We start from the raw sequence: 21402 nt of genomic DNA, 5'->3' as shown, positions 1-21402 counted from the left end.
ACTGGCCACAGGATTGTAATGGTTTTGAAAAAACACTAAGATAACATATTTTCCTTTTTTTCTTCTTTAAAATCTGCTATCAATTTAAATTTCTTTCTTACTTTTTGATGTTTGTTGATATCCTGTCTGCTTCATCAGTAACAATTCGGTCTTCGTCTCCCTCTGGCGGCGGACACGAGGAACTACAGCCTCGTCACTGATTAATTCACACTGCGTGTGTTCAGTACGTTGCGCATTCAAATCATTTTAGCATCCTCGCATTTCAGAAAGCGTGGAAAGAGTTTTCCTATCGTTGTTTCAAAGGAGCAAACAGTCAATTGGTTCAAAAGCATCTGAAACAACATATTCATACTTAGTACTACTTAGCTCTGGAGCATGTTTTTTTGTTATTTTATTTATTCACTTTTTCACTTTAGCATTTCAATTAGTTTGCCAATAATGATATTTTGGTGGTATTCATTTAAATCAAATTCTGCTGTAGGGGAATTAAACTCAACACAAACTGAACATTAAAAGCATCAGTTAGCATTTATTTGCGTTGTATTGTTTCTGTATTCATGAGGCGACACAAACACAAGTTGTTTGGTGATTAAAGATTTATTCTTGTCATTTTCAGTCTGAAAATATAATTATACATGATTAGCCAATATTCTATTCAAGCAAGGCTGAGATATTGCATTATGGAAATAATGAAACAACTAACATCTTAGAAGGTCACTATATACAGAGTTTAAATATATAGAAAATCAAATGGCAATGATGTTTACATCATTTTTAATTTCAACATCATATGGCATCCGATGAAAGTGAATTTAAACCTCTCCAAACGATTCCCCAACCAGGACCGTGTCTTTGAAGACATGATGTGCAGCTTGATACCTTGCAAAAATCTACATCCAACATAAATGTAACAGACAGTATTTTACATTTTGTGGGAACATTTGTGTGTCACGATTAGCAGAGACATTCAACATGATTGTGAGTTTAGTTATTCCTAAACGTTTCAAATAGTATTCAATAAATTCCACCATTTCCGTATTTAACCCCAAATTCACAAACGAAACCCCAGCAAATGTGTGAATCCAAGGAATATTGGAAGTGGAAGGAGCAGTTTAGCAATTATGAACAAAATTAGCTTTATCATTAACCTTTTAACGGTCAGTTCAATCACATGAAGTATCTTCCCACATGTCAATGAAACTGAACATTTTCTATATCTGCTTCATCTAGTTATAATGAGATGTTTGTGGACTCCTCACACTCTTCACAGACTATGAGTACACAGCGGACATCATCAAATCAACATTTAATGTTACGGCCGTGTCCGGCAGTGTAATCCCTATTCTGTAAACAGATCCGCTCATCAAAGATTTATCCTCCAGGTTAGTGGGACAGGACGCGGGACAGGACGCGGGACAGGACGCGGGACGAACTGGTGGCTTTTCTCTACCGTTGCACCGTGTGCACATGAGGCCTATTGATGCTGCTCTTCACGTGTTGTTGTTTCCAGGGTTCGAATGTGCTTAACAGATGACAACATACAACACACACACACATACATACACACACTATGCGTGCATGAAATAACTCAAATTTATGACCACAATAGCTTAATATTTAACTCACATATAGAAAAATTGAGGTTGGTTTATTTTTCCAGTCATATTTTCTCAAATTCAATTCAATTAGCTACATCATCTTTTACGTGATTCAAAATATCCTATACACCAATATTCCAAATGACAACACACTTATCTAAAGACACAGAGTTAGTTTGAGCAGTTTTAGGGTTACAACTCTGGCAGTAAACTGAAGTCATCTAGAAAGTGCTTCAATGAGCTTGATAGAAAAATCCCACGACTCAGGATGTAAGATGATGTCGATATGATGCATCCTACATACAGAATGCATTAGCTGCTTCAGGCTTTAACAAGCATTCGCTGAGCCACCGTCAGATGACACAACTGTAGTAGAGCTACTTTTCCATTTATTACATAGTGGTGAGTCTGGCTAACGGGGAGGTGCATGCATTGAGCCATGGCGACATGCTCACAGGAAGCCCCTTTCAATCTATCACAAACCTCTTTGTTTCAGTAACTCTTCTATGGGAAACGACTGCGATTAATTCAGGGTATAGAAACTACAGAGAAGTTTAATTCATTTAAGGACCCATGCAGCTATAGCAAGTGTCTAAAGCAAAGAGAATCAGCGCATTTCATAGCTATTGTTAGCACTAAAAGACCGAGAGTTTGTGTCAATGAGATTTTCAGGGGAGGTCGGCGAGTCGCGCTGAGCCTCGGAGTCGCCGCGGACGGCGGCAGGCGGTCGGCGTGGTCCTGTGTCTCTGGAGGTTGAAGACGGGGCGCCGAGGAGGACAAGCTCTTTCCCGCTGTCCAGTGTACAGTGCAGGGCGGAGGATCGGGGACGGGGAGGTGTTCAGCGAAGGCCTTGGGGTCGGTGTGTGAGGACGGGGGTCGGAGGAGGAGACGGCCCACTTCACTATTTGGCTAAATCCCCTTTCTTCAGAATGATCTGTCGCTGCCAGGGGGCCAGCTTGGTCTCGTCGTAACCCAGGTTCCGTAGTCGCTCCAGCTCCGTCTTCTCCTCCATGTCTTTCACCTGTTTGGCCTGCTGCTCGGATTTTCTAACATGCATCCATGATGAGAGGTGGACAAAGGGCCAGAAAGAAAGAAAAGTTAGAATCGTAATTCAAGTCCTCAAAAGGTTTTGTTCAAACCGCAAATTTGTTCCAAAAATACGACCGGACGATAAAACAAATTTATGCATTACGACATAGTTAGATACAATTAGCACCTCCAGTTTGATTCTCTAATTTGTTTATTATTGATGCATCATATCCTTGATCATTACACCGCGTGGCCTGAAGTGTTTGGACACCACTCTCTAAGGTCAGGCACTGATGTTGGGAGACAGAATCGGACGCGTGTCCTTGGTGGGGGGGGGTGCGCTATCCTGGTCATACATTTACGCATTGAGATGTCTCATGGAACCAGAGAGAAAAAGCCTCACCATATAAATATGCTGTACGTGGTGAGACTATTGGCAACACGGTGTATTCCTTACACAGTACGATCGTGAAATTAAATTATCTAAAATATATATTATAAAATAAGGATTTAGTTAACCAGGAGCCTGGATGCAATGCATCTTATTTATTAACACACGCCTGTGCTTTACCTTGTTCACATGTGCCAACGTCTGCTGTGACTAATGTGTGTTTGCACACCGCGGTCAGCAGGGTAAAGAAAATCAAAAAGACAAAGAAGGCTAACGTTTCGTAACTCTGTTAATAAAATGGGATTGGCTGCTCAGCCCAGGTCGGTATGATTAGGAGAATAAGACTTCAATGTATGATAACATGTTTGCCTCACTCCTCAGGGTTCATTTGTCAGTGAGAAGAGCAGACCAAACGTGTCAAAACGGGAAGTTAACGTTTAAGTCACAACATGTTTGGCTCGCGTTTTTAATCATAGGCTTAGCTGGTTCCCAGTTTGAGTCCTACTATACATGGAAAAGGGTTAATTAGTGAACATATGGCCACTAGGTTCTAATATTAGGTTAGTTTATATTCATCCCTTATAACACTGGGTTTAACTGTAATGTTCGACACCTCAAGCTTCATCACCACCTTCATGTCAACATTTGTATCCACTTGATTTCAAACTAAGTGTCTCGTGAAAAGTTACACGATTCTAGAGACTTGTGTTATTGATATTACTGTGTGGAATAAATAATGTTTTCTTACCTTTTTTGTTCCCTGTCACATCAGGAGGACACAAGCGCAAGAAGCAAAGGTGTAAATATCTTAAATGGCAACAGGGATCCAATCAACATTATAATAATAGAACACTTATATACACTGTTATGTAATTAATGAGACATCTATTTACAAATAAGACTGAGTTCTGCAGTGAATTAGCAGGATTTGTTTGCATATTATCACTGATAATATATTTTCACTGATCAAAAGCATCCAAACTGTTGCACTAATGGATCCATTCTATCTGGGACATTATGGTGGCGTAATGGTGACTGTCTCAGGCATATTAGGTTGAAGCCTCCAGAGCTTTAACCGTTGGATGAGAGAACATTGATAGAACAGATTATGTATGAAAATTCGAAAAACCGTTGTTACAATATGTGCTCATTTTAGTACGAAGTAAGTGAGTATTCCTGCGTATTCCTATCCTTACTTCCAAGGTTACCTTTGTTGAGAGACGCCCAACCACATGAACATACTGTGTGTGTGTGTAAATATCTATATATTGTATATATGAATAAATGAGCTAAATCTCCCCCCAGGATATCATGAATAAGGTACAAGATGCAGCTTCGTTACTCACCTTTCCTCATCCATTTTCTTCTTCATCATGTCTCTCCTCCAGGCCGGCATGGACGCCAGGCGTGCAGCCTCCTCCTCAACCTGTGGAGCGACAGAGGCAGGGAGCCGGTCAGTAAAGAATTTTATCTATAACAGATGAAACTACTACAACAATACAAATAACCTAAAACACAATTTCATTGGTGTTACATGCAATAAACTCTCTTTTAGGAGTTCACGCAAGTCACATGTGTACAACAAAGTCATTAAACACTATTCTTTTTGTTTTTTTAAATACTTACATCAATCTGCGTTGCAGTAAATTGGCTTTTCCGCGGTCTTATTCTGCAAAGTTATTCAATCAATAAACCTGCTTACTGAAATCTGAGATACCTACAGTTTTAAAGGTGGCTGTAACACTAAGACATAAAGTCAATGGCTTTGAAAACCTCAATCAAAAGGTGGTATTGATGCGCTTCATGCTTGCAGTCTGGCATAAAGCCGCTCTACATGCTGGAGAGAGCAGCGAAACACCTGCATAGAAAAACTAAGGAAACGTTAGCCCAACTTATTATTCCAGTATACATATTCTCAGATGTCAAACCTTTGACAAATTACCTTTATGGAAGTGCATACATAGAGAATATAGTTTCTAAACCTATGTATGTACTTACAGCAAATACAACACAAAAACACACACACGCACACTATGCACTCTGCTCCCATTTCTGTAGAATACAATAATGCTTTTTAAATGGACAGGACATTTTCGCATGTGGTGCACACAAACGGTCACTGGATCCTTTTCTCTCATTGAGGCTGTAATCGGAGGTGCAGTGGGGGGAGAGAAGGAGGGCAGGATTTCTCATCTTCACCTGACAGGATAGATTACCTCTCCTGAATTCCATTGAGCATTTCCCTTTATTGCTAACATTATCCCCAGGTAACCATAGAGAGCCGGTGAATTATTGATGATTCCCTCGGGAATTACAAAGAAAAAAAAAAAAAAAAAAAAAAGGATGGAAGTGACATTGTGAAGTGGTAATAAAAAAAACGCCAATTTTTTTGATCAAATGCTGCTGGAATAATTGTTACTTTACAAAGATTTTGTCAATGATGTAATTTCTTTGCGGTAAAACCAACAACAGTTACATACACAAATGACCTAACGCAGCATTGCATTGTTGAGGTAATACACCCATACAAAGCAACGCGTGTGAGTAGAGGTGCTTCATCAGTGACCCTGAACTTAAGCGCAGCAGTGTTACGCTTATTTTAACTTCTAACTTGCATCTACTCGGTCACATCAACATCATTAGTGAAACATCTGCCCACACAACCGAGGATGTCTTTTAGAGTAGAGACACTACTCGATCAACGTGGAGAGAACATGCAAACTCTGCTTAAGATTAAGCAGTTAAGATTTGCTAGCAGGCAACTACTCTTATGGAACTCAAACAGGTGAATGGTCTTTGTGACGGGTCCATGTCTTCCTTCTCGCCAAAAAACTAAACTCATGTGAGCGAGACGGTGCAGCCAACACATTCCGCTCAGTAGTAGATGAAATTGTTACTCTGAGAAAGAAAATTCTAAATTCCGCTGCAAATCCTCCAGCTGTTTATTAGTAAAAGGGACGTTGAACTTACTTATGAGCAAAGTAGGTGCTTTGTTATTATAATATCTGTGTAATATGTGCTGGGGACTTGTGTAATTGTATTGCTGGCATGCTAAAGTAGCTTATTAGCTCCTCATTATTTGCTTGTTGGTTGACATTGGTCATGAATTTGTCAATGCGAGTCCTATATAGTTATACACGTTTTGTACACTATACTTTTAGAATGAATAGAACGCTCTACACGGTTGCCTAGACAATGAAGTCAACATCAATTCACAGCCTTTGTTACGTTTTATTTGCCAACGCTCTCCATTGTCTGGACTTAACGGTAATGTAGTTCAAATATTTGAGCTTGTGCAGCGTTGTGGATTAAAAGTGGAACAAATTATAGTTTCGCACATGAATTAAACTGTAACTTCAGTGTAGCATCAAAAGCATTCAGCACACGTTCATTCCTGTGCAATTCACGTTCACCAGATCTGAGATAAATACTGTACATGAATCCAAATCTATGTATAGGCCGTTAAGTTTACCAGCTGACCGCCTTCCCTTTTGGGCTGTGAGTTGATGAAGATTCACTTTAACCTCGTTATGGCTCCAGTAAGCCACAGGTAGCATGACAGCGGGTGGTGCTAAGAGGGTTATTTGGAGGTAATCTTGATGCAACAGAAGAGACGCTATGAGCAGGCGGTAGTTCGGCGGTGGGGATGGAGCAATCGGTGTTAGACGGTGGCTCGTTCATTGGTTCACATATCAGTGTGATTGTCTGAAACGGTATTCATTTGGCATGGATCTGTATCCAGATAAGTCATCGAGGTTTTTCAGTTGAGGAACCCCAACAATTGAAGAAGAATCTTTTAGAAAAGAACTAGTGAAGTCGTGTAATCACAAAAATGTCAACAAACTTTATTTCCATCAGGAGTGTAGAAACCCAATAATAAAAGGATCACAAATCTAAGTTATGGAAAGCTTGAGCAGATCGCTCGGCAACACTCGAATCATGAACAGTAACAAAAACAAGGGGACAGATGGTTACAATCCTGGATGTGATGCTTGATCTAGTTGATAATAGCTTTGTCAAGCTAGTGCTGACAGCTACGTACAGCTTTTGCGATTTTGAGCCGTAAATAAAAAAGCTCAGATCTTCTTAACTAAACCTTGCATTTACCATTCCTGTTAATATTCTTTTGTCGAGACTTTCAGGAAAATGACATCCAGCGATGTCATCCATACAATGCTCATGTTTGACATGTGAGAAAACAATCTCTATCTAACAAAAGCGCCCGGCCTCAGGCTTTAAGTTAAGGGCCATCTGTGAACCATAAATGAACCATAAACCCCTCCAAACGCACTGTACACCTTGTTTATTTCCCTTTTATTTCAAACAACAAAGATGGTGAAGAAGTGGTTTTCCTCTTGCTGGCTACCAAGACTTAATCAGTTTTTATCACACTGTCAGTATTTTATCTACTTCATCAAGATGCTCTCTGGAGTTTGATTTTGTTTCTGAAGTATCCAACGTGTGCAGAATTACACCAGTCACGCATTTCATTCCAAAGATGTCGTGACCAACATGTATGGCAACTCTTTTCTACTCTTTCCTAGGAGTAGTGTGTCAATCATATGAGATTATAGTCTCGGTTCAAGAAATCGTGAACCTTTCAACTTTCACTTTCTTTTATCGACTTCAGCAAATGCAAAAGGTGAATTCAGGCCAGCGGAGTGGATCCTCTTTGCAGCAGTTAAGTCCCTCATGTGACAAACACCAAATTAGTTTCCTTTCCAAGCATACTATGCAGGTTAGTTTACTAGTTAGTTAGTTGGTTTGATCCTGCGCTTCATGCATTTCCTCTCTGGTTCACAGGTGAACTGAACCTGTAGTGAACCCCTAGTCCACATATCTGTTAGATATCAAAAAGCTCGGCTTCCTTCTCCTTCCAAAAAGCAAAGCTTCGGTCAATGTATCTTATGATGTTGTCATTGCTGAACTCTTTCAGCTCATAGATCACTTTAATTGAGTCCCCGTTATGTTTGTCCCTGGGTGGAGGTTTGTCAACACCGGGTTCCTCCAGCATTTGCACAGTAAGAGGTGGAACGTCTTTCACTGGACCTGGTCCTTTGCTTTCTGCTGCGCTCTGCAGCGCGTCAGCTTTTTCTGTTGCATCCTTGTGTCGCTCGGTTTTCGTCATCAACCTCTGCGTGCCGTCCTGCTCTGAAATGTTTTCATTCAAAACTACCGTCTCATTTGAGAACAACGGCTCACTGCTTCTTAAATCCCCGCGCGTCGTCGCTCCCTGCACTGCACACTGGCCCTTGTCAGATACGGCGTCCGGTGCGGCGGGTGATGGTGGTTGACAATCATGTGGTTGTGAGATGGCTGGGGAGGGTTGTGCGGAGGGGGGGGCAGGATGGGCAGGTGGTGGAAGCGGGGGAGGATGAGAAGGTGGTGGAGGAAGGAGTGACTCCGGCATAACGTCAGGAGACATGGAACGTAGAGAAGCGGTCATCACACCTCCCCCATCGCTTGAGTCTCCAAAATACTTGAGTTTTATTTCTTCAAAACCATCCGCCCAGTCTCGCTTCCCCGTCTCGATTTCCTCCATGACCTCCTTGTGAAACTGCCGCATGACCTCCCATCTATGGCTGCCAAGGCGGTCAAACATCTCGTAGCACAAGAGGTGGCGGAATTTGCGCTCAGCCCGAGACATATTCATCTCCAGCAACTGGAAGTATCCGAGCATGAAGAGGTCAAGGGTCAGGCTTTCGTATCTCACAGGAGAGCCGCTGACGTGCGGCAGGAAGTGCTCCGGCCAGTAGATCATCTGGGCACGACTCAGCCTGCGGATCTGACGTGTAGGCACTTGACTCATAATTGTCCTCCAGTGGCCGATCAGATTCCCCACTACCTGCTTCGACTTCATGAAGAGGAGGAGTTTGTCGTCTTCGCTCTGCGTTTCCCCACCGATCGGTTCACTTAATTGGTTGTAGCCCCCCCAGCCCACGTCTAAATGACTTCCTCTGCTACCAGCATGTTTAGTCTGGTAAGTTTCAGAGATGGTATATTTCCGCCAGTGTTCAAGGAAAAGAAAGACAATTCTCTCTTTCCTCATTTCAATACATTCCTGGACATAGCTTACATCTGTCTGGACCTCCAAGCTTCTGGTTAGTTGACCATTATTTAAAATGGGGTCTGTAGAAAGAACCTGATTAAAGTGTTCAATGTTAGTTGGAGTCATTACCACAGAGGGCGCATAGGTTTTAGGAGCATGAGATGCAATAATAATTGGCTCTTCAACAAGTGGCAAGAGTGATTCTTCCGCTAATGGTAAATCTCCATTGGTATGGGACTGAGGGACCTCAGCAGAGGAACAAGAGACATCATCCTCACAAATAGTCTCTGGACGATAACTAGACTGACTGACCGCGGGGAGCGACCTTTTGCGCTTGTACACCCTATTTGCAGAGTTATCTGTGGACTGCTCATTTTGAATTTCATAATTGGCCTTCAGGTTCTTCACTGAAACTCCACACTGCTTTATCTCCTTCTCTACATCCTGTCTTGTTGAGAAGGACTGAGACCGGCCAATACAGCCGGTGCCGACGGATCCTCCCAGCTCCGTTTGACAGGTGCTCACATTACTTGCTGCTTCTTGAGAATATCCAGGACATATTAGATCCAAGATGTCGATCTCTTTCCCCCCCAGTGTGGCAAGGAGAATGGCCATACTCTTGAGCAGGGTAGAAATCTTGCTGCACCAGGCTGGAAGATCTTCAGCCTGGCCATGAACCTGCTTTGGATTGACTGAGAAGTGCCCTTGGTTGAGGGCAGCAGAGACTGGAAGGAGCTGGTGAAGCTCCCGCTCCAGTTCTTCCAGTTCCTTCTCCACTTCTGAAACCTTGTGCATGACTTGCAGGTTCTCAATTTGCTTCTCAATGAGGTTTAGATCGTCCTCCGTCATCAGTTCCCCAAATGGGCCCAAAATGGCATTGTGGATGTGGGAGTAGTGCCATTCCTGAGGCTGGTAGTGTCCGCTTGCCGCAAACTAAATCAGAGGCCAAAACAGACCAGAAGACAAAAAAAGAAGGGAAGGAGGGGGTTCCTTCAGCTTGACGTTCCTGGTTTGAACACACACTTCAGTTCAAATCCATCTCGACACACATGACTTACATGGATTAAGTGGTGCAATGGCACTGCCTCATTACAATCACAGGACTTTCAGAGATTGGAGAAAGCTTTGTCCTTTTTGTATGCCTGTGTGTGTGTGTGTGTGTGTATATACATACACATATATTTTAATATAGCTGATCTCTCCCATCGTCAGTTTTTAAAGGTGTTGGATGCTGAATATTTCATTCATTTATCTGCCCCCCTAGTATGTCGTAACTCTATTATTTTTGCAGGCTGGCACTAGTGTATCACAGACACACCTTAGTCAGCACTCAACATAGATAAAAACAATGAAACTGGGTGTGGTTGAAGGTGCAAGTTGAAACTGTCAACCTGAAGATGTTAGCGCAACAAAGGGTTGTTTATTAAGGGACTTGATATGGAGTTCCACTTAAACATATCGTGGCTTCCTCGGAAAAAAAACAGCATTTCGTATTGTTGTTGTTATTATTATTATTTCTGGAGGACCTGTAGTGTGAATGGGCTTGGCATCACACCACTGAAGCAGCATGTAACAACTTGGAGCCACAAACCTCCATCATCAAACACCAAAAAGACCACGCTGAGAAAGTGCGGTAATGTTGGGCATTGTGGTCAAGTACTCAATTCACTGCACCCCAAAGAGTCTTATAACTATTAATGAAGACTGTAAATAAGAAAAAAAGAAACATGCATAGAGATCAATCAAGAATATAAGAATTAGTATGTCTATGGAGGACTATATGTAGCGCTAGTTTGATCCAATGGTGTCTCATACAATAAGTAATATTAGTCATTTTCCCAGTAACAATTTTTATAGGGCAAAGTATATCACTAAAATAATAATATTTCAGCTTAGTTTACTACATTTAGGACCGACAGCCAGTTAGACATTTTAATGACGCCACTGCCAAGCTTCAGCCACTAAAGGACAAAGATCTACCTTCTGTGTTCAAATTGCTAGAAGTACGAATGACCAATTTCCTGTCAAATACTATTCACACACGCCATTGACTACTGGACTACTAGATGTCAATGGGTATCGTTAACCAACAGGTCTTGAGAATACATTTCAGGATGCATCATCCAGCATTTGTGTTCCTAAACCAAGTAGTGTGTTTGCCTCCACCTCAGTGAGTTTCCTAACTGGGCTGATGAAAACCGTAGGCCATTCTCTTTGCTCCGATAAGGCAGGTGAAGGCAACTCAATTGTAAAAATAGTCAGAATCAAGTCTCGCGGTGCATCCGTTTTGGCAGAACACGGTCACACTATCAGGAGATCAAAGATGATAAATGAAGTGTGGTTGAAAAGACAGCGAAGCACATGTCATGCATGAGTACTAAAATCACACCTCATTGCTCAACACTCAAATCCAAGCACCGGCTATCCCTTTTATGTTTATTTCAATCAGAGCCATATATAATCAAGAGCATTTAAAAATGTACTCAACCACAAACGGGATAGCCAGTGCGCAATAAAACTTCTAGACCTTTGCCATTTAAAGCCCTACCTTGCGCTTGTGCTCCTCCTCCTCTTGCATCTTGACCTGAAGCTTTCGCACCATCACCTGTCTCTTCCACTCAGGGATCGCTTTGCCCTGTTCGTCGTTAGTGGGCACCAGCGCCTCCACGTCTGCGAGGCTCATCTTCCGCCCCGACTCCGCCCCGCCGCCGTTCCCGTTGAGAACAGCGTTGGAGGGCAGTTGCTCGTAGCTCGCGGAGGTCGACATGGTCCTGGCTGATCCGGAACCAGTAGCGCTGGGAGTGGGACTCGGGGTGGCGGGTGGCGAGGTTACAGGCGTGGGAGACGGCGCCGGGGACGGCGGCTTGGCTGGTGGGCTGGACGTGCGGGTCTCCGGTGGAGATGTGGCGGTTTCCTGGAGAGGAATAAACGCCAGCAAAAACGTTGTGTTGTTGCATCAAATGAAATCCTGATTTATAAAGTTGCAATGACATCATCCCAACGGAAGCACTACCGAGCGGTCCACTAGTGGATGGGGGGGGGGGGGGGGGGGGGGGTCTCGTGCGCGACCTACATTGTTGCCTGTGGGTTCGCTGTTGGAAAAGACAGTGGTGTAGCCTTTACTCTGAGGTGTTGGCTTGAGGCTCTTCCCTGCTTTGATCTCCGCCAGCAGCTCGGAGTTGTCGCCAGTGGGGGACATCATGTTGAAAGATTTTGTGCCTGCGGACAAAAGGACGGCGCACAAAAGGTGAAACCGAGTAGAGAGAAAGAAAGGGAGAGCGTGAGAGAGATACGCCGGAGAAGAGTGAGGGAGCCGCTGGGTGGCATTTCAGTGTTAAATATTTCATCCGATCAGGCGGGTGACAATGCTGCCCTCGGACATGTCGCACGGGAGGCCGCTGTCGTGTCCACTGAGTGTCTCAAGGACAAGCTTAATAAGGTTCTTTTTAAATCTTTTTACCTTGATTGGCATTTTGTAAACCTTTTAGTTTGAGGGTTTGCCACGGAGGAGTCAACACATTGTTCAACCGTTGCAGTTAGCTGGGACTTGATGGGGAGAAGCAAATTATTTCACTACAGTGAGCCCAAAGAGAAGAGGCCCACATTCTGTTTCTGTGTCACCTGACATGCACCGCTTAGCTGTAGCTGAACTTTTAACTTTCAAAAAAGTAGGCTTCCATGAGCCCTAATCTGCTTATGGTGAACAATGCGACGACTTCTATCGGAACCGTGGTTACAAAAGGAATTTATTTTTCAGTTTAAGAGCAGATGAAAGAGATTTAAAATGTCCTTTTTTTTTTTTTTACACAACCTGCTAATTTATACATTTATATTTATTTTTACAAAACATCCCATCCTTTAAAGCAGTAAGCATTTCTCATTTCTCATCTCAAATAATTTTAGTTGCTTCTATGAAACAACTGTAGTTGGTCAAATGTGATGATGCAACCATTTTACTACTTTAGCTTTAGATTATTTTTGAACATTTACATGTCACACACATTGGCCCAAACACGGACAGCCAAAAGCTACCTCACCTGTTTGAGTGAATTCAAACCTCCAATGGATTAAATATCCGTAGTCCCTCACGGATCACTCATTCTGCAGTAGGGAGACGGAAACAGTCCTCCCGTAGAAACGTTCCTTGTTAAGATGACCACAGTGGTCTAGCAGGACACAAAGTCTCGCTATCCTGACACCCTCCTCGCTCTCGCTCTCCCCCTCTCTCTCTCTCTCTCTCTCTCTCTCCTGGGGAGGAGAGAGCAGTATTCTATTAAAGACCCATCATCACAGTTGAGGGAAATCCAAAGGAATCACCGGTAAGTTGAAGTGACAGCGAGCCACTGGCAAGCCGGCCCGGAATTAACACGCACGCACACATGGATGGCTACAGACACAGAGACACACACACACACACACACACACACACCCAGTCACCCTTCAATCCCCAGTTGGTGAGTCCACCTTGCCAAACCAATCCGTACTGCAGCAAACCTGACACACTTTCCAATCATACGCACATCCTGGATGCGCACACAGGCTTACAATTGCACAATTACAGGGAGGCCGATGACTGAAACGCACACGCCTCGGACAATGTGCTGTTGTACGCACTCAAAATGTGGCTGGAAACATTTGTGATCAAAAGTGAACAGCTGCTGAAGCCTGTAACTCTTACGAGACGTCACAGTTTAGTGTCAACTGATTATCTAATGCAAAAGAGTTTCATCGCCAGATTGCTCCCAAAGTCTAAAGTCAAACTACGATTTACTGAAATGTCACTGCATCAGTCCCAAATAAAGTGTGATTTCTAAATTATAAGCAGCCTACCTTCGTCCATTGTCCCTGACGAGATTTCATGGCAGGGCTCCAGAAACACCTGATAATCAACACTCGACCGAGTTTCACGTCTAAAAAGTTTCTCCGGACTGCAAAGTTGGTGCACTGATATCCGTTTGATTAGACTGTAGTATTTGTGCAGTTTGGAGTCAAAGGTTAAGTCTCTTTGTGCGTGTCTTAGCTACATTCTGTTTCGGCTCAGGGGCGTGGACTCGACGAGTCTGCCAGAGTAAATGCAAAGGAGGGCGGCGCTGTGACAGGTGGACCAGAATTGACAAATAACCTCTCATGACCGACATCACGCAGCACAAAAGGCTTCCTGCTCCGCTTTAGAACTGCAGGTCAAGCTGCTTCATCCGTTAATGTCTGCACTGTCGCAAAGTGCTTGTGTCCTGTAATATAAAAAAGGTAGATTCTGTCCATTATTGTCCACTATTTATTAACCAATAATAAATAGTAAAACCAATAGAGAACTTCTAATAATCCACAGCGTTGCAGCTGCTTTTTCAATCCGCCACCTGGTTTATTGCCATCGTCAGAATGAGCATCTGAGCTGTAATTTCATCTCGAGCTCTCGGATGTGTTGGTTCCTTTTAATTTTACGACCACCTAACTGCCCGTTTATTACCCGAGTAACGCTAAAGCACAAGTGTCGCAATTAGTGAAGACACGCTGCTCTTTAGCCGTGAGCATTTTATTGGTATCCTCCTGTTAGGCAGCAGGTGGAACACAAATAGGTGAGACAATTGAATATTTGGTGAACAAAGCATGAAGATAAAATACAACAAAAAGGTACCAATGGAACAACTAATAGTTTACAGCTTAATTGACGCTGCTGTTTATTACAGCTGTTTATTTACCCTGTAAATTACCTTCCATTTAAACCGGTTTAAATAATGAGCCTCCTCACAGCCTCCTGACATATTTGATTCACAACTTTAACTTATTTTATCTGTGCCTTATTGGACTGTTAAATTATAACATTGAGACGTGGTGTTGACCTCTTTCATATCAGTGATTAGAACTCGGTCTACATAGTTGTAGGCGTTTTCTCCAGTTGGAAATTTTTTACTTGAAACTTTCTAATTGACGTGACACTTTATTTCCCCGATTTGTTTTTAAATGATTTGACAGTGATGTAGTCAGGTTGTATTGCTGTTAATATTTATAGGAAAAAATAAGGATTATCATCATTTTAAACTGCAAAGGCTTATTGTCACCTCCAAATTTGATCTGTATAATGAGTGAACATTGAAAGACTGGTCGGCAGTCTGTACTTCCTCTTCATCATTCTGCGTGACTTCACAGAGCACCATTGAGGAAGAACCACAGCAGGCAAAAGAGTGGAAAACCCAAAACAAACAGAGAGGAAACAGGTGGCGATGGAGCACGAAGGGCCATGGAAACAGAAATGTCTGATACCTCTCTACGTTTTTGGCTTAACAGACTGCGCTATATTATGTGGCGTTATTTTATACAATGTGCATTCATTTGCTTCACTTTGTTACTTTTTATATAACAAATGACCTATTGATTGTTGATTGATATTTAGTTAAATCTATCGAAGCATGTGAGAAATTCTGATAGTCAGCTGTTTGATTTTATCAGGCACATTTTTTTTTAAGCTTGTTATGTGAAATTCTGGGACTTTCTGGGAGTTTACCTCCCGATGGGGACTAGAGCATGCTGTCAGACCGCTGCATCCAGGGCAGCGCAGGGCACTTAAGGAAATGGATGAACACTAAACCAGTTGTTCGGGTAATGGTAGCCCCACATCATTAATATATAATCCTTTATTTAGGATGCTCGGGTCAGACTGAGTTTGACCCAAAACAGAAAGCTGCTATGAATAATTGTACAAAGATGTGTATTGCCAAACATTTCTTGAGGAAATACCAGTATTGCTCCTTCCTATTTTAAGAACTTTTAACAAAATGTTGGGTGCAAGCGGACCATAACAGCAAGTGAAGACAGATTAAAAAAATAAAAGATGGGGATAGAGGGGAAAATCACTCACTTCCTGATGAGGAAGATAGACGTCGCTGGTTGGAGGAGGTGCTACTGGCAGAAAAATTCGGAGTGGTTGCCGTCTCCGGGGGCAACGGAGGGGGTGGAGGTGGTGTTGGTGTCGGATTGCTCGCAGGAAGAGGAGGAGGCGGCGGCGGTGGAGGAGGGGGGGGTGGGGACGCTGCCGGTTCCTCTGGGGTGCCGTTGTTTGCGCTGTGGGCGGAGCTGTCGCTAGGCTCCTCCAATAACATGGAGCCCTGATCCGAGAAGAGGGAGGAACAGAATTAGTCAGTCGTATTTTTCACCCCACAATTCAAACACTTAAGCCAATTCGAATCACAAAGCTATTTTTGCCTTTGGAAATGTTGTAATATTAGACGTAAATGTAAAATTATGTTGACAAAACTTTTTTTTAATAATGTAAAAATAATAAAATGAATTAATTTATAAAATCATTAATTAATTAATTGCCCTGCTTGTATAGGCATGCCACACGAAACTCCTGCTGGGCCAAATGAGCATTCAATTCTGTCAAGAGTGACAGATGTGTGCCGCCCTATTAGACATGTCCTCCCTCTGCCCCCTGCCATCTTTAATCAACTCATGAAGGCGTAACACCCTGTTGCTAATAACAGAGCTAATATGACCTAATCTCAAGGGGAAACTCAAGAGAGAAAACATTGGGCAAAGACATCTGTCGCTGCAAGTGATAGTGCTTAAACCCCCGCGCCCCGCGGCCCCCCAGAGTCTGACACGCTCCGAAAGCGTGCCATAACTCTCCTGGGGGCAAGTTAATGGACCGTGACGTTTAATCCGACCTCACACTCCCCCCTCCTTAGTCCGATGGACGCGTGCTCATCATTGTTGCCCCCCCCCCCCCCCCCCCTTTACTTCTCAAAAGCCCCCAGGGAATTAAGGGGGGGACGGTGTCCAGATGGGTCGCGGCGGCACGTGCCGTTGCTCCCGTCGATTAGCCGGCCCATCTGCTGCGGTGCCCCTGAGACCACGAGAGGCCCCACTGAGACCTTAATTGGCTCAATGTGGATTGCACGCTGTATCACCCAGAATTCCCCCACTACTGATACCCTTGAGAGTATAAGAACACCTCTCCGGGGACACTGATGGTTGACTATTCCTTCAGCTGCCTGTGCAGGTATGTGGCAGCAAACAGGCGCTTTATGATCAGGATCATGTTTAGATTAGTCACAAGGAAGCCTCGACAAAAAAATACTTTTGTAGTTCAATAGTTATTCTATCCCAAAGGAAATTCTAGTGCCTTAATCTCAGTGTTTGTGTGACCAGGAAATCAATGACAAAATGTGAATGTTTTGCACAATCTCCGACGGCTCAAATTAACCTTTTCATTTTAACGTGATCTCACAGACTCCGTGTTGTTTGTGGGTTAAAATAACCAGCACACACACATGTATTGTTCTTAAGTTTTAGAAAGCTTATACAACCGGGTGGGAGTCACGAGGTAATGGAAATGAGTGAGAAGTTTGCATCCAAACAAACGCTCAGGTGGACACAAGACTGTGCCGAGTGTCATAATGCACACGCAAATACTGCCATCTGCACTCCAGTCCTTGTAGAAGTAAAACCTGATTTAGGAAATCTATGTTTGAGCGGCTGAAACATACATGTGATTGCAGAGTTATTTTCATACCCTACACATAACTGCTCCGGATTTGATCGAAGGCCATTTTTAATACCCATTACTGGAGCTCCTGCATTGTGAAGGCATTATGTACACCACCACTCAGCTAAACCTCCCCCTTATTTGCTGTGTTATCACCAACATATACTTTTGAAAATATATATATAGAAAAAAAAAAAATGTATAAGGCATCTGTTCAATCCATCGACCAGCATAAATAGAATATAACAAAAACTACTTTTAAAGAATGGTTGCATTTCCCCGTCAGTCGTCAGCTTTGCACTGATTGTGTGTCGGGAAAAACATTGTACATATTGATTATATATATATATATATATATATATATATATACACACATACATACACACACTGCCATAAACAGCGCAGCGCTGACTCACCTCCTCGTTGGGCGCCATGCTTTTGCTCCCTCCAGACTCGGCCAAGTCGCTGCCCAGGGCCTTGTAGTAGTCCCCAGTGCTGGGCTGCTTGCTGAAGCTCCTCGACCTCCTGTTTGAATCCACGCGGCGCAGTTTGTCTGGGTCTTCTCCGAGAGTCAGCTGATTAGAAAGATGTGAATGGGGAAAAATTGGGAGCTTTCAATTTGATTTTCATTATCCAAAATAAGCTAAGTTAACTTTCAGCCATGTCGACAGGTAAGATACAAGTAAGAGAATTACAAACAGCCATTCATGGTTTTAGCAAAAACAGTGACAGAAACATTGGAAATACAGCTAAGCGGCACTTTTTATGTGATCCAACACACAAAAGATCAGCTCTCCTGTCTGACCACAGCAGCCTTATTTGAAACAAAACAAGGCTTCAGTTCAGTTTGTGTAAAATATTAGCATGGTTTCCTAATATGAGATTTCTTTACTATATTTTGTATTATAATATTCTTTCCAAAATTGCATAACAAAAATGTGTGTAAGCGTGAAAAGGGAAGCCCCTTTACTGCCAAAAGCTGTAAACGATGCTTTATTTATTACACCAAAACCAATAGTTGCCTGGCCTTTCAAATGTAGGGGAATAATTGGCAGCTGACCTCTGACCTCCTCCTTTACGAGGTATCGCATTCTAAGTTCCTCTCAGGCCGTTTAGTGTTGTTGACTCATGTCTACAGGGTACAGGGTAATGTGAGCAGCACTACAGATGGTTTGATTGTCATCCTCGAGGGAGGTGGGCTGACAAAAGCAAACGTACAAAGCATGTTGGCTGCTCCCCTCCCTCACGCAGATGTACTTACGCCTCATTTCTTGCCATTATAACAGATCTGTCTGTCTGTCCACATAAAATGATTGTCATATATTTGCTTTAACGGTCGAATGCATTTGCATTATCAAGGTTTTTTTTTTTCTCCACTTGGTTGCGGTTTGAAATGGTTCAGGACGTGCATGCGGTCTCGTAAAAAGCCTGAGATAAAGAAAGGTCGTACACCGGAAGACTCTCATTCTAAAAAGGAGTAAAAAGTAACTTGCAATTCAAGAAAAGTAAACAATTTAAACATGACAAGATGCAACACATTTACGGTTAAACGAAAGAGCAGCTCAAACCTCTCCACAACCTGGCAATCATCCAATAAACACTAACACAAACTTTTATAAAACTTTCCGTATCTGCAGCCCGAGCAGGTAAAAAAGTGATTTATCTTTCTCCTCTTAACACCTTACCTTAGTCCCCTGCTGCTGCTGCTGCTGCTGCTCTCCTCCTGTCTGGACAGAACCTCATCCACAAAACCCAGCACAGCGGTCATCAAATCCCGAGTGCCACCTCCTCACCTGCCCTCTCACTTTACCTACTGGCCTCATCAATTAGCTAGTGGGTCGGCCGCAGCGGTAGAAATGATGTCACCACCAGCCTGCGGACTAAACACTCCCCGTCCCTGCCCCGGGGCCTCTGTTTATGCAAAACACAAAGACCTGGATGCTGCTAGAAGCTGCCATCACCATGGCGGCACTCGAACTTTAGGATTATCAGGATATTCTAGCCGTCAGTACCCCGTATTAGAGGCAGGAAATATGCTAATCCCGGCTGAGACGTTAAAGTCCGGCATTTCTACACTACGTTAAATGAATTAAAGCAGAAAATGGGAGAGGCAAAGCAGTCATTTGTTTGGCTGCTTCTCACGAAACATTTGACTTCAGTCAAGGCAAATATAGACAAATGAGATGGGAGAAGCAGCAAAGAAAGCCGACAAGACAAAGAAATACTTGTCAACTTTCTTTCCTTACAACCTAAACCAATAATCAACAACCTAAACCAATAATCAACAACCTAAACCAATAATCTACACTCCAATCTGTAATACGTCCACATGTTTAGAGATCATGGATGAGGTTACTGTTACTATGGTGCCCAAGGTAGATACTTTTTCCCAATGTATATAGTAGACAGTGATCTTATCTCTGAGTTGGTGTGTGTCTGTGTACGCACGCATGCATGTGTGCATGTGATCTAAGCACTCGCGTTTGTTGAATTGTTAATGAGGGCGAGCCGCAGGCTGTTGCCACCCCCCCAAGAGGGGGGGGGGGGGGGGGGGCACCAATTATAATAACTAAACTTGTGTATGGCAGAGTTTAGACTGATGCAACAACATGTGTACGACAGAAAAACATAAACACCTTCTTGCTTCTGTTGAACGTACTAAAAATAAATCCCAAAATGATTATTAGAATAAAAATGTAGCACAATGCTAAACATTTACAACTACAACTTATAAGAGAACGGAGACTTTTTGTCTTTCTACGATCATACGTAATGGCAACCACTAGGAGAAACATGAAGTGATCTCTCAGATTCATCGTCCTCTTTATAATTACAATTTATTGAATAACCCATTTTTACCGCACTGAAACTAATGTTGATGCTGCTCCTTTAATACACGTCTGAGTGATCTTTATCCAGATTAATTACTGGAATTAAGTTCAAGCCCATCACAATAACCACTGTGTGTGCCATGCGGGCCACAGTAATGAGCTTCTCGGTTAGCCTCGTTAGCCATGCTAACACAATAACATCTTTGTAGGCAACCCGGACTGTTACACAAGAGCATTTGCCCAACTGATTAGACCAAAGGGAAAATGGCAGCTAATTGGCCATTCATCCCGAAACAAACCAGTCCTGCTTCTTGTTTCATATCACAGGCTTTGCAAAATGTATTCATGTTTGAGACACAATTACCAAACCAAGCGAATGATCTCCTGCCATGTTCCGTGCATATATGACATGAAGGAAGTACTACACCATCTGCTTGCCGTTACAAAAACGCACGTAATATATCTGCACAGGGAAGCGGTTTGATGGACAGGCACAAACAAATATCCCCAAAATCATGTTTTTGCATTTTGAAATTTCCCTCTAGATGAGGAAATTCCCCACACAGCCGCGAGGCCCGACTTGCAACTCGCTTACCACATCTGTCCTCACCTCCGTCTTGCTGCTGGTGCGCTCCACGTGTCGCAATCTGCTTTTCACCTTCAGGAACTCCGCTGACGTCGGCTCCTGAGGGGGCTGCGGTGCTGGGTAGGTCGGGGCTGGCGGGGGCACTGGGGGTGACTGTGGTGGAGGCGGGGGTGGATAGGTTGGTGGTGGTGGTGGTGGAGGTGGAGGTGGGGGCTTAGAGGCGTTATTAGCAGGTATGTCGTTCTTCTTGTGCACGTCAGAGCCAATGTCGGGGTTTAGCATGTCCATGTACGCCTGCATGTCCGTAATGCCCGACTCCGATGCACCTGCGACAAAAGGTAAGCGAAAGCAGTGCATTCAAACATGAATGAGAGACACTCTTATGACGGTCCACCTCTTATTCTAACAAATAATCTGCATGCTGCCACAAGGG

The 21402-nt window shown here is 43.2% G+C and overlaps 2 protein-coding genes across 3 annotated transcripts in view; both read right to left on the bottom strand.

Moving 5' to 3' along the window:
- Positions 1–757: 757 nt before the first annotated feature.
- The window catches only part of espn (espin), a 31295-nt gene continuing 10650 nt past the window's right edge, over positions 758–21402 (bottom strand). The window contains exons 7-14 of one of the 2 annotated variants that reach the window (XM_078084216.1): positions 20994–21295; positions 17969–18127; positions 15924–16170; positions 12141–12286; positions 11616–11981; positions 4366–4444; positions 3767–3788; positions 758–2644 (exon numbers count right to left, since the gene is read on the bottom strand). In XM_078084216.1, the coding sequence (XP_077940342.1) occupies positions 2500–2644; positions 3767–3788; positions 4366–4444; positions 11616–11981; positions 12141–12286; positions 15924–16170; positions 17969–18127; positions 20994–21295 (1466 nt within the window). In that variant the 3' untranslated portion in view covers positions 758–2499. Of the gene's footprint in view, positions 2645–3766; positions 3789–4302; positions 4445–11615; positions 11982–12140; positions 12287–15923; positions 16171–17968; positions 18128–20978; positions 21296–21402 lie in introns of those variants that run through there. The other variant, XM_040192629.2, reaches the window with a different exon arrangement.
- On the bottom strand, positions 7726–10032 carry LOC144384572 (espin-like protein). The gene has a single exon (XM_078084224.1). It carries the CDS (start codon positions 9914–9916, stop codon positions 7862–7864), a length of 2055 nt encoding a protein of 684 aa, XP_077940350.1. The 5' UTR covers positions 9917–10032; the 3' UTR covers positions 7726–7861.

This window comes from Gasterosteus aculeatus, chromosome 2 (genome assembly GCF_964276395.1).
Source record: "Gasterosteus aculeatus chromosome 2, fGasAcu3.hap1.1, whole genome shotgun sequence".
Taxonomy (NCBI): Eukaryota; Metazoa; Chordata; class Actinopteri; order Perciformes; family Gasterosteidae; genus Gasterosteus; species Gasterosteus aculeatus.
Note: the sequence above shows the minus strand (reverse complement) of the source record. Positions and strands in the feature narration are given on the sequence as shown.